Here is a 13,293-nt window from a genome sequence, read left to right on the forward strand (position 1 = left end):
GAGTTACAGCAGTCCATACGAAATACTAATACATTTGGTTGAAAATAAAAAAGCTGTTTTAAATAGATAAAATCTAATCATTGTAATGACACTAGTTTAATTTCTCACTTTTCACATATCATGGAGAGAGATGTTGGAAATCTATTATCTAATGCTCCAGAAAGCACTTATTTATGTACATACACTAGAATCCCCTTGGGAATAGGTTCCACACCTGACAGAGAAAGAAACTCCTTCATTCTTATGCCTCCCTTCTAAAAGATCAGACAGGCTGGCTAAGAGAAAAGAAAAGAAAAGAAAAAAATCTGTCACCGTCTCGACTCTCGTCTTCTCAACAAGAAATGGTCTTGCGCTTCTCCTTTGTCACTCTCTTCTCTTATCTTCCATCCCCTCTGAAACTCAGAAATCTAACTCTAGTTAGGGTTCTCTGACACATTTAGGCTACAGGATGACGAGTCCCTTGCTTCTCCTCCTTCTCCATCATCCCTCTGTTTCTTGGTCTTGGAGAGACTGGTAGAAACTGAAAATGGATAGGGGAGGAAAAGTACACCTCATGACATTGGCTTAATCTACAGGACTACCTGGCCTTCACAGAGTTGAAAAGACACACCAGGACTAAAGCAACTGCGCTGCTGCTCCAGCTCCAGCTCCAGCTCCATCACAGAGCACTGTGGGGCCTCCAGGCAACCAATGCCCTGTCACCATACAGCAGACTCAACTGTGAGATAACCAGCCAACAGGCCAACTGAGGTCATCAGTGTCACAAGAGGTCATCATAATCCAGCAGCTTGGAGTGCTGGCGGCTTTTCCATAGACGGAACAAGCGGAAGTCGAAGTACATCTCGATCATCTCCTTACCTGTGGGGGAAGATGTGAAAAGAAAAGGGAGAGAGCAAAGTGCTGGGTGAGGCCAAAGGTTATATTAGCAGGTTACAGCCCCATCTGAAGCAAAGAGAAACCACTCTTGCAGTATCACAAGGGAAACAGACATGTCAGTGTTCAGTGTCATGTTCTTGGGATATTTCACCAATTTTGAAACATTTGATATAATTTCACCTCCCCCTAGCTGTCATGTAGGACAGCAGTGATGCAACTGTCCTCTCATTGTTACTGAGTACAATTATTTTTAGGAATGTTATCTGGGAGAGGTCAACCTCAGCACTTAATATCACACACACACACACACACACACACACACACACACACACACATCCTGCGTTGTGTTTATTATATCACACTTTGGTTGTAATAATTATCATGCACTCATTCATATCACATACACTATATTCTGTTAGTTAGTTAGTTATCCTATCTTTTTACATACTGCACAACAACAAGAACTGAAGTGTGAAAGCCTTGTTTTTCAGGATGACAGACTGGGGTTAATGAGGAAGAGGAAGAGGAAAAGAAGGAGCTTCATGGGTCAACAGAGGAGGGGAAAACATAGCAGCTGTAATGAGATTTTGATAGGAAAATAATTAGCATGGCGTCAATACGTGTCAGCAAAATGACTGATGAGGGGTGCACGAGTTCACACATGTATGTCTGCTTACACTCCTTAATGTGTTTTCTTTATCAGTGACCAGCTTACTAGCTTTGATTAATGCCCACCATAACATTCACTGGGAAGACTGGTCAAGGCCGATAATCAATACAAATACTATAATATGTGTGTATGCATATGTGTGTGAGTGGGTGTGTGTGACATAGTGCCTGCATTTGTGTGTGCAGTATGTATGGCACATGTGTAGACAGACAGCAGAAAACCAATACTGTATTGTGCAGTATGAAAGTCTATATGCACGTGTGTTAACATGTGTGTGTCAGCCTGGTTCCAGACCTGTGAATCTAGGGTTGCCAACCGTCCCTTGAAATACGGAATCGTCCCGCATTTGGCAACCAAAACACACGTCCCGTATTGAACCAATAAGAGACGCACTTTGTCCCTTATTTTTGAGAGTCTGCCCCCTCTCCCGCTGTTTGACCAATGAGCGGAGCTCATTCACACACGTCAGTGAGTGTGCACTCCGTTCATTGGTCAAAGCATTGTCACTCAGTGTTGCTATGCTACACTGTGCCCGCCCCACCATAGCAACAGCAGCAGGTAACCAGGAGCCAGGCGGCAAAGGCGCACCGGTCTGCGCCAAGCTGAGCACAGCATGAGGCCGGCACCTGTGCACGCTGCGCCCAAATTCAAAATGTTTGAACTTGGGCACAGCCCTGTGACGACACCTCGTCACAGAACGAGTCCAATAGGAGAGAATAGTGGAATCAGAAAAAAAATCTGATTTGTGGGTTTGTCTGCATGAAAGTTGGCGTGAAAGTTGATAACCGTATGTGAATTGTATGTTCACTTTAAAAAGTTTCAAGCGATTTATATGGTTCTGGTGTTGCCCAGTTCAAGTGCGATTTCTTGGTTGAAGAACTGCCAGCACCATCTCTGCTCCAGGGGGTTAGTTTCTGTGGCCAGGCTGGTGCTAGTCTAGGGCTAGGCTAACAACTGGCTAGCCTAGGAAACTAAATGTAGTTGTTAGCCGAGGGCAACGCTGTCGCACAAAAATTACATTCCCACACAACTAAACTGCATTCTTAATTATGTTTAGGGGTCAATGTATTTTGTTGCAGATTAGGCTCCATTTGTTTCTGACAGATCTTTCGCCCTGCCTTTCCTAGCATGTCAGTGTCACATGGTGAGGGTTAGGCACCAGAACTACTTGGTTAAGCTTAGGGAAAGGCTGAAACCCCCAAAATCAGGTAAAGTCATTGAGAATCCAGTTTAGCTGTATCATAATGTTATTTTCAGGACAATGGGTTTTCTATGGAAATCTAACTACAGCAGTGGCTCAAGTTGCTATGTTAGACTTATTTGCAGTAGCATCACAGGGGCTGGATAAATCAGTTGGGAGTAATTGGTTAGCAAATTCAAATCCCTCCACCTACAGAAATCAGCTAACACAGCAGCATTTTCAGACTGAATAATGAAACGGAATAGCAATTTGGTCTTAATATCAGGCTGTGGGTGTGTGTGTGTGTGTGTGTGTGTGTGTGTGTGTGTGTAGCCATTTGAAAATACTGACCCTGTGCAGAGAGTTCTAAAGGGGACTTGAATTCGACAGAGTGGGGCCTCATCAGCCTCTTCAGAGTTTGAATCAGCTGCAAATGGAGAGAGATAAAGGAGGGACATAATGCTTCATTTCAATTCAAAATGCCATCAGGCTACACAAACAAACAAACCAATGTGGATGCAGTATGCACACAGATCATTTTATGTAGAAACCGAGGGCAGCACTTTTGTTTTTATTCATGCAGGTCTGCATCTGAATGTAAATGAAAAGGTCAATGTGCCATTTGGAGAGGAATAGCCGCATAGGATGAAAGCTGCTTATGGTAATGTCTTCTGTCCATATAGCAGCATCTGTCCAAGGGGATCAGAGCAGAGCGGGTTAGGACTTGGGACATTCAGGGATGAAGTGCTGAGTAAACACCTTAAATTCATTTTACAGACCTTTTGAAGCTGATATACTCACATAAGATCATTCAAATTCAGTAGTAGCAATCTGATGTAGGCCTTAATTATTTAAAGATAGGGCCTTCTAATGGACAATTTTTTGAACAATTTCATTTGAGTTTGTTTACTGCGATTGGGGCCAGTGATTCAATTCAGTACTTTTAGCCAAAATTTTATATCCCATTAATAAACATGTACAATTAAATAAGACTTTACTGACACAAAATTTCCAGTTTATAGTCTTTGCTTTTTTTTTTTTTTTTTTTTTTTAAAGAACTGATTCAAAGCATTTCATCTGGATTCAGGCTTAAGTCAGAGTGATCCTTACTATATATCCCTGGTAGCAGATCAATGCAGATAAATCATCAAAATTTACGATCTCTGGCCTGGTGTTACAGATTACAGCATTTTATTCACCACTACACACTAGTCACATCTAAGGTTAATGGATGAGTGTTTGTTAAGTTTGTGTGTGTCTGTTTGTGTGCACATGCTTGAATAATCCCTTTGTGTACCTCAAAGCTGAGGTACTGTCAGAGCCTGTCAGCCCTCATTTCACTCCTTCATCTCCTCTGCCTGTCCCCCTCCTCCCCTTCACTGCCTTCTCCCCTCTTCTTCCACCTCATCCTGCCCGTCTCTCCTCTAACTCCATGATTTCCTGCTCCATGTGCCTGCCACCATGCCATTACCTACAGAGCCTTGCAGCTACATGCCATTTTATGCTTTATCCCCCAAAGGCTATTTATCCATTAGGTCAAAGAAAGAGAAGTTAGTGAGTGCCTTTATTGTGTTTGTGTATGGAGCTGGGTCAGGCTTGCTGCTTTCATTTTAGACTGAACTGAAGGGGAATTGTAAGAGAGCGAAACATGGAAAGTGCTTCCACGTCATGGCTAATTCAACAGAGCATTGAAAGAAACTTCTTTATGTACGTTGGTGTGCTTCGCTTGGCAGGCAACAACATGGCTGAGTTTTGAATATTCTCTTTTACACCAACTTTCACTTTCAATTCTTTCTGTAAACACTTTAAGGAAAGAAGGTGGTTATTTTTGAGGAACAAGGAGGAAGATAGCACCACCACTGTCCTACACAACAGCTGTGGGGTGGGAGGGGTGGGGGGTATTATGCTCAAAATGGAGCCCTTTCCTCAATATTGACACTCATTCACTCAGCGAATGAGGCAGAAGCAGGTGTATGAGGAACTAGAGAGAGGAGCACCCATTGCAATGCAGTACAATAAAGTGGAATTCAATGTGAAAGGTCAAAGGTCACAAGACCCACCGGAGAAAACCTGTGTGGCTCTTGCAACCTGCTCCCCTGTCATCCCCTGTGGCTTTACAAGGCCAACAGCTCTGCTCATGTGACTTCTCAAAGTAGACGTCAGTGCAGGGAAAATGCAAGCATTAATCATCTGATCATTTGCATGACTGTGTGTTTTCATACTTTGATTCCTGAATGAAATACAACATTGCAGAGCCAAGAAATCTTTTTTTTCTCTTTCTAATTTTTTTTTTAACACAATTTCTCTTTGTGCCTTTTAAAGAAGCAAAGCAGAACACTGATTAATTTTCTTCTTTATCTCTACCAGCCAAGTGTTTCGATAAAAGTATGATTTATAAACTGAATATGACAGAAAATGAAGTGATAAGACGGACATCTTTTGTGGTAAGATCTGTGTTCTCAGGGTGTTTTCACACATATTTGGGTCGACCCAAATACACAATGTGTCAATTTTCAACTGGAGCGGCTCAGTTTCACATGTGCTTTTTATCGCCATACCAAGTCCACCATTCTACAGAATGGAGCATCATGTATCCATGGCAACCAGACGGAAAAGAAGGTTGAAATGAAGCCTCAAGATGTAGCCTAAACAGAACACGTGAACGATGGAGACTCAACAGCAACGCTGTCTGATATGCCTAACGTAAGGGACGGTTTTTGCTATGGGCAGTGTGGGCAACCGCCCAGGGCGCAATCTACTTCGGAGCGCACGAGAAAAAAAAAAAAAAAAAAAAAAAAAAAAAAAAAAAAAAAAAATCGGCAGTTTTCTAGACTACCGTATTGACCGGCATAAAAGATGACCCTGATTTTAAGACGACCCCTCTTTTCAAGACCCTTTTTTGGAAAAATACTTTTTATATGGACAAAATCTTGTTTGAATAAAACAAGATTGTTTTATTGACCGGCACCGGCCCACACCGGTCGACATCAGGCGGAACCGCGCCCACCCCGTCAGGTCTGCCAGATCTGACAGGTGAGCGGCCTGATGCCGGCCCGTGCCTCGGCCAGCTCGCCTGATGCCAACTGATGGTGCCCCGGTGCCGCGGCCGACTGGTGCCATGGTACCGTAGTAACATGAAAGGGCGCAAGCTGGTAATTTCGCTTAGGGCGGCAACATAGGCAGAACCGCCACTGCCTAACGTTCCTGCTTTCGGCAATCGCTCAGTGTTGGGAAGTTATAACGTTCGACTTTGAAAACGAGGCACGGCTGCGTGTCGAGAACAATGTTTTCTTGCACTGGAGACGGCGTATGCTAATAGTTGTAAGATAACAATGTTGTCCTCTGCCCCAGCCCAGCTAACTACGGGAGCCTATGTAGAACAAACTTGTGGAGTACACCAAACTTGGGCCGACCCCGAGCTCGCTGTGCATTCACACCACTAGTTTGGTGCGCCGCACCGCACTAAAGGGCTTGGTGCGGCGCTCCGAGACCACCCCTTCCAACCGCTCTCGGTACGGCTGTCTAGGTCGACCTCAGGTGTGGCTCGTTGTGTTCACACTGCCCACACCGCACCAATTAGACCGGCCTAGACAGTTAAGTCGACCTAAACACTGTATGTGTGAAAACGCCCTCAGAACTGCCCCACTTTATGCGTGCTCCCAGCTCAATGTACCTTTCAAATGTCTACATCAGCCCCCAGACCTTTTTCAATATGATGTGGTTCAATTCAAGGCACTGAAACAACTGCACTGGAGAAAAAATAATGTCTTACATATTTTGCTGGGTAAGATGGGTGAAAAGAGACTATAATGAGACTGGGAAGAGTATGTCATCTTCTCAAGGTAGTTCAGTCAGTCTATTAATAATGGAATGACTCAAACATTCTGGCCGCCCAGCTGAGCCTGCAGGGGTTCACTTAGGTTGTGGCAGGGGGAAAACTGTGAAATGCAGTGAATAACCCCTTCCCTGCACTGATGGGTAAAACATCCCCCTTCTCCTCTGACTTGTACCAAATCACCACAGTGAAAATGTCAGATGTCACAGTGGCTCGAACAACTAGAGCGGTGTGTATGTGCTTGTCAGTGTGAGGAAGAACCAGGGCTAATACTATTAAGAATTCCTATAGTCTCTAACAGCGACTGTATTTTAAAGTACCATACCAATTAATTGGAATCTTTGGTCCATTTACTAAAATTTCATTAGATTTTACATTGCAATTTTGCAAATCATGGTGGGGTACTAAAGATTTCAGAACATATAATCAAAGTCCCCCAGTTTTTAAATTTGAGTTTTTGGTTGAAACATCCTCCTTCCAACAAAGCTGTCATCATTCATTTCAGGCCATCAACACAATGCACTCACCAGATGGTGCTGTCACTGAAAGAAAACAGTTATAGGGGAAACACTGTTTAGTCAATAGCAGTGTTAAGGAAGCTTCTTTGAAACTGGATCTTGAAATGTTCCAAACTACACTTGATTTCAAGAACTGAAGTTACAGCCAGGTTTCCCTTTGGAGATAGTAGCTATACTACAAGCTAATATTAAAATATAGCTTGCTACACTGACACTACATCATCAAACTAGGGAAAAACACATGCACACAAACAAAAAACTGCAACAATCATTGCTAAAATGAAATACAGTGGGGTGTCATATTGACAATATAGGCTTATGTTTGAATTTTGGTTGCTTATACAGGCCACCAGCAGGGCTGTTATGCTCCCAAGTTTTGTTTATTTGAGCACAGCTAGATGTGCTTTATGGTGGGTTGTACTTAGGACACCTGTTTGATGCAGTTGGATTGCATGGCTGGGAACTGCTGCAGTAAAGTTAACTGTGATACCTTGTAGGTTGCTGCATATTTGAATGCTGCTTGAATGTATAAACTGATTTGGATGTCAGGATTGAAGCCTTTTAAAAGGGTTTCAGCAGTCCATGCGGCATTCATCACTAGTTATGTTAGTGTGATTACCATAAGTAACCGAGACCATAGCATTTCTAAAAATCAGGAGCACATTTCCTAGCAACCCTGTTGCTTTCTGCACAGAGGATCTTTTCTTCTTAGGCCCAGCATTCTCTATTTGCCCTCACTGAAGTGGGTAAACATGCTGGATGCGATTTTTCCATCAGCTGTTCAGTCTTTTCAGTTGTTTCACTCCTTTCGTGTGCCACTGCCAGAACCTTTAGCTCTGTCTGTCCTGGAGGAACAGCTATTCTTGTTATGTTTCCCCCACTTGAATCACTCAAATGTTGTCGATATCACTCTGCAGTGGAAGCAGACATTTCAGGCAAGTATTAAGTATTGATACTTGCAGTGTGGTGTGCTGTGTTGTTGGGCTGATACCATAAAGAGCCCTTGTGCAACACAAAACATTGGTGTAAGACATTGAAAAAAAAAAAAAAAAAGAACTCCACTCAATATTGCAACCACATCATATAAATAGGATTAGGGCTTATCCCTCGCATGAACAGCTATACAGGGGTATAAGATTACATGTCAAGTACAAAACAATAACTACGTATAGTTGAAAACAGAGTGTGCTGAAAAAACACATAAAACGTGCTGGATCTGTTATTCAGTATTCTGCACAGAGGATCTTTTCTTCTTTTCTATTCAGAACTATTCATTAATGTTTTTTTAGCTTGTGGTAAAAATGAAAACTTTGACCTGTTTTTGGTGAATCCAGTTACCAAAAAGGTTTATGGTTGGTACTGAAATGCTGCAGGAAGGCTTGTCTTGATTAGTTTCCAAAAGTTCTCAGTGGCTGAATTTTGGCCTGGAGCAGCTATTTAGCTCTTCCATATGAGTACTTCTTGGAGTTATTAGTGTCACCTTGTGTACCTTTTCAGCTACCAGCATGCTAATAATATAAGTAGTGGCTTTGACAGCTTGTTTAACAACATGTGTAGCTTGTGCCTCAGATCCATGAGAGAGGTCTTGTGGAGCTGAGGTATTTCATTACTCTCTCATTCTTCTTTTCTAGGAATTGAAAGTGATGAAGCAGCCTGTCTCCCATAACCCAGCTGGCCACTCACATAAACCAGTGGTCTGGCAAATCTGTGTGTGGTAGTTACATAAAGAATATTCTATATTTGAAAGAGTATTGTAATAGTTCTTTATGTAGTCAATTTTATAGATGATTGATACAGTTGTTAAAGCTTGTTAAAATTTAGTGTAAGAATTGCTCTCTACTTCTTAAAATACTGGGCGGTTCCAGTCACCTGGGGGTGTTGTGGCCTGCAAGCTTGTGGTGTAAGTCCCCTTTAGGGCAATCGAGTGCACTGTCCTAATCATCTGATTACTAACTAATTTCATTACAGAATTGACATTGATTTGCTCAACACCTTTTTTAAGACACCATGAAAAGGTAGACCTATTTCCCTGATTTTATGTATTTCCTATTCAAAAGGATATTGGGGCTGGAAACCAATAATTCAAAGGTGCAATCACAAATCAGATCAGAGAAAGAGGTTTTTCATCTGATGGTATAGATAGAGAGGCCAGATTGTTCAAACAATTGTGAAGGTTTTATTGATTGCACAGTAGTTCATTTCATGGTGTCTTTAAAAGGTTTATGGATCTTGTTGCATTAACAATATAGCACGAGCCTTCAGCCTTCACTGCCTGGTCAAAGCAGCCAGACTGTGATGACCCCGACACAAGTCGCTTGGTTTTTTTCTGTCATTTCTGCTCCCCCATTGGATGTCCTTTCCTAACTGCAGCAAGGTGTGTGTGAGTGAGTGGATTTTCATGTGTGTGTAAATGTGTGTAATGCTAGTTAAATTGAGTGGGTATCAAGGAGTCTATTTGCCTGTCACTGCAGGTTGCAGTATGTACGTGCATGCGTGTGTGTGTGTGTATGTGTGTGTCCTCGTCACTGTCCTCTCCCCTGCCTGTGCTGTGTGACAGGCTGACAGCAGGCTCAGAGCTAAAGCCAGGCAGCATAAGGCGCTGGCTCGGCCAGAATTCACACGCTTGCCACGTAACATCCTTAAAAATTTCTCTCACATTCCCTGTTTTATCTATCATGTGGCACAAAAACTGCTCTCACTTTCATTATTTTACCTCTTACATATGCAAAACTTGCTCTTGCATTCACTTCATTAGGCTGTGCAGACCTCAGGATAATACATCCAAAGCAAACAGATTGTCCAAGTGATTTATTAGCAATGTGGTATGGGCCAGTTGTTTTCAAAGTGGAGTCCAGGATTCCCCCAGAGGTCCTTTGGGTGCTTCCAGGGGGTCCCAAGCAAAAAGGAATTTCTTTAATTTCATTGTCATTTAATTCTCTAGAAACTGTTGCAATGCAGAAAATGTTTAGGGGATCATTTTAACATTTCTTCTGTCTGGTTTAATCTAAGAACTTGTCAGAGTTCAAGTATGACATTGAAACAATTTAACTTGATTTCTTTCAAGAACAGTCCCATGTTTTTGAAGCAGTTAGCAAATTATGAAAGCAATCACCAGAAAATTAGCAAAAAAAAAAAAAAAAAAAAAAAAAAAAAAAGTTACCAGAAAATTACGAGAAAATTTGTGGCTTACTGAAGGCCAAAAAGTTGCATTTTACTTTGCATTAAAAAACTGTACATGAAAAAGTTTGAAAACCCCTGGTATAGCACTGATTCTTGGGAATTTGGATAAAACAGGTTTTAATTTTGAAAAAAAAAAAAGTGCGTTAAATTCCAAAATCTGAAGGTATATCATTATAGGCCAAGGTCTTGGCTGTTCAGCAATGTACCGGTGCAACCTCCTCATTTTGCAATTTTTTCATAAAATAGGTTTTTCCAGTTATTAGGCTACTTTGTTTTTGTCAACACCGTCACCGTAATGTTTTTTTTAAAATTTGAAAAACATATTTTTGTATTAAAGAGACTATTACTTCAATAATTCAACAGCACCAAAGAAACATATTGTAAGCATATTCATTTAAAACAAATATAACTGCCTCTGACGGTGGTGACACTAATCTGACGGTGGTGACAGTAGCCTCATTAAAACATACATTTCCAAAATTTATACCACTCAAGTCAATGGCTTCTTGCTTAACAACTTTATTTAACTATTTGGTACAAAAAATAACAATCCTGAGCACTGTTATAAGCATTTTTCAGACTTCAGTCATCACCGTCAGACAGAAAACCTGACGGTGGTGACGTCTGACGGTGGTGACAAAAACCTGCTCTTTCACATGATGAGCATGAGTTGTTCATATTAGCCAGCTTGTTTCCCCCCTGTTGCTACCTGCATCAGACCTCTTCTTAAAAAGTATACATTTATTCCATAATCTAATCTAATATTTTTATACAGAAGTGACGGTGTTGACATGTTATGGTTGTGACAGTAGCAGTGTCCAAAAATATGAAGAGATTTAAGAGAAAATAGAAAACTTCCAGGAGCCTGAGCGGTCTTGAAGCATGCAGTAGAGCTGAAGGTTTGAAAAGGGCTCCTCAGGAATGTAATTGACCTTGTAGTTTTTTTATTATTATTTTTTAAATAAATATCTGACGGTGGTGGCGAATATCTGGGACACATTTTGAGCAACCACAAAATAATAGTAAATATTGTTCAAAACCCATTGTTTTAATACATGTTATGATGTACTCTTTCATGTGGTAAAGATATTATTCAATGAAATTATTACTTTTTGTTGTTTTGAAATGATTATCTCCTATCCTATCTCCTCCGAGGACAACTGGTTTTGTAGGCCATGGGCCAACATATAATCATTAAATTAATACAAATTCAAAATAAACCTACGAAAGAACCTTACAAATGTGCAAAGGACCCCCTGATTATGCCCTTGATTCTTTTTATTCATTAAAATGTTGTAAATTTCCAGCAGAAATAGCATTTTTCTTAGTGGGACATGATTTATCCAAATTCTCAAGAATCAGTGATAGATAACATATGGCTGTGAATGTGCATGTGCATTTGTGTGTTCATGTGTGCATACATGGCTATGAGTAAGTGTGAAGCATGTGAATGCAGAGATTTGAAGTAAACTTTCTCACTAACTAGTGCAGTGTGGGAGTAGCAGTTTGTTCTTGAGGCTCTCAGTGACTCAGAATACCAAATGGAGATGTTGCAGCTACCTTCTCTCCATTAGCGCTCCCCAGCACATAGCAGCCCATGATGTGGATGAGGTTGGGCTCGGGGTTCAGCTTACTCATCAGTCTGCTTAGCCTCCGCCAGAACCTGGTGAGGAGAGATGGAAAAAAAAAAACCCAAATCAAATTAAAACTGGGAGAGGAGAGGAAAATGAGGAAAGTGAGATTGTAATGTTGTTAAGATCAAGAAGTGAATGAATGGGTTTGGTGAGAGCAGAAATGATTATCAGCCTGACAAATAATATTTCTGAGCACAACTTGGAGGCACCCTCTGTTGTTGGAGACTTCTGTGGTGCTCAGGTCATCAAAATCTAGTTGGCACAGTTCTTTGTTTGTGAAAGACAAAAGTAGGAGGAACATAATTTCAGCCATTAGTAATTAATTAATTAATTAATGGAAAATTTGTAATAAATTTTCAAGAAATCAGTAAAATTACCAGAAATTAAGCATGCATAAATAAATAAATAAATAAATAAATAAATACATAAATAAATAAATAAAGGTTTTAAAATTTACAAGGACAATAAGTATTGTTTGCAGTTTTAAAGGATGAGGTTTTCAGAAGTTATTCTACCCGCTTGATCATCTTATCTACATTATGAATGACTGTTTATGAAAAAGCTTGTGTATAAATATCTTATGAAAGCATTGATAGTCATCCCAATCACATGGTCACAATATGGATATTGAGGTATTCGGTCAAAGATCTCGAATCATATTGCCCGGGCCTAATGTGATGACAGTCTAAAGGTTTGTAATGACACTTTTAGAAATGAAGAGGAAAAAAATGAGACCTACTGGATCATGTCTTCCTCCTTTTCCACCTTGGCAAATGTGGCGACTTTGTTCTTCAGTAGGTACAGATGCCCAGGACCTCCCTAGGAGAAGGTTTCCACAGCATTAGACAGATTTTTATGACTATTAATGTCAGTTCAGTCCCTCACACACCACACACATTCGACTAAAGGGCAAATGGTTCCTGTGCTGTACAAGCCACTTTTACTCCTTTTTGTTCGGATTGAAAGAGAGGCTACCAGATTCAAAATGTGTCACTTGCTATTTATCTTATACCTATACTGAAGTATAGATCTGATATACTTAATAGTGAAGAATATTTGGAGGACCTAATCATGAGTTATGTTGTGTATAATGATAAATAAAACAGCACCATTTTTGAGAATGGAGAATGTTTATATTTATTTATTTATTAAATCTGCTGTTTTACCTTGAAATATGGCCCAGTGTCCCTCGAGATTTTCATTGAGCATTATTTTCTTTTCTTTTCTTTGTGCAGTGGAGAAGTGGCCAAATATGGATTTGGTTGGTGTCTTTGGTGTATTTGACCAGTATTGGTTTTTGGAGGTTGAAACTTAGATTTCTAGATCAAATCACATATTAAAAGGACCATACGAGTGATTTTGCATTTTCAGCCTAAATGTATAAACATTTCTGCTAATTG

At 40.7% G+C, this 13,293-nt stretch overlaps 1 protein-coding gene across 1 annotated transcript in view; it reads right to left on the reverse strand.

The window, feature by feature from the left end:
- Positions 1-760: 760 nt before the first annotated feature.
- The window catches only part of nsmfb (NMDA receptor synaptonuclear signaling and neuronal migration factor b), a 69,623-nt gene continuing 57,090 nt past the window's right edge, over positions 761-13,293 (reverse strand). Inside the window, exons 13-16 of the mRNA XM_030060330.1 lie at positions 12,633-12,712; positions 11,820-11,922; positions 3,078-3,153; positions 761-858 (exon numbers count right to left, since the gene is read on the reverse strand). Of these exons, the coding sequence (XP_029916190.1) occupies positions 761-858; positions 3,078-3,153; positions 11,820-11,922; positions 12,633-12,712 (357 nt within the window). The remainder of the gene's footprint in view (positions 859-3,077; positions 3,154-11,819; positions 11,923-12,632; positions 12,713-13,293) is intronic.

The sequence above is a fragment of the Myripristis murdjan genome, chromosome 9 (genome assembly GCF_902150065.1).
Source record: "Myripristis murdjan chromosome 9, fMyrMur1.1, whole genome shotgun sequence".
Classification (NCBI taxonomy): domain Eukaryota; kingdom Metazoa; phylum Chordata; class Actinopteri; order Holocentriformes; family Holocentridae; genus Myripristis; species Myripristis murdjan.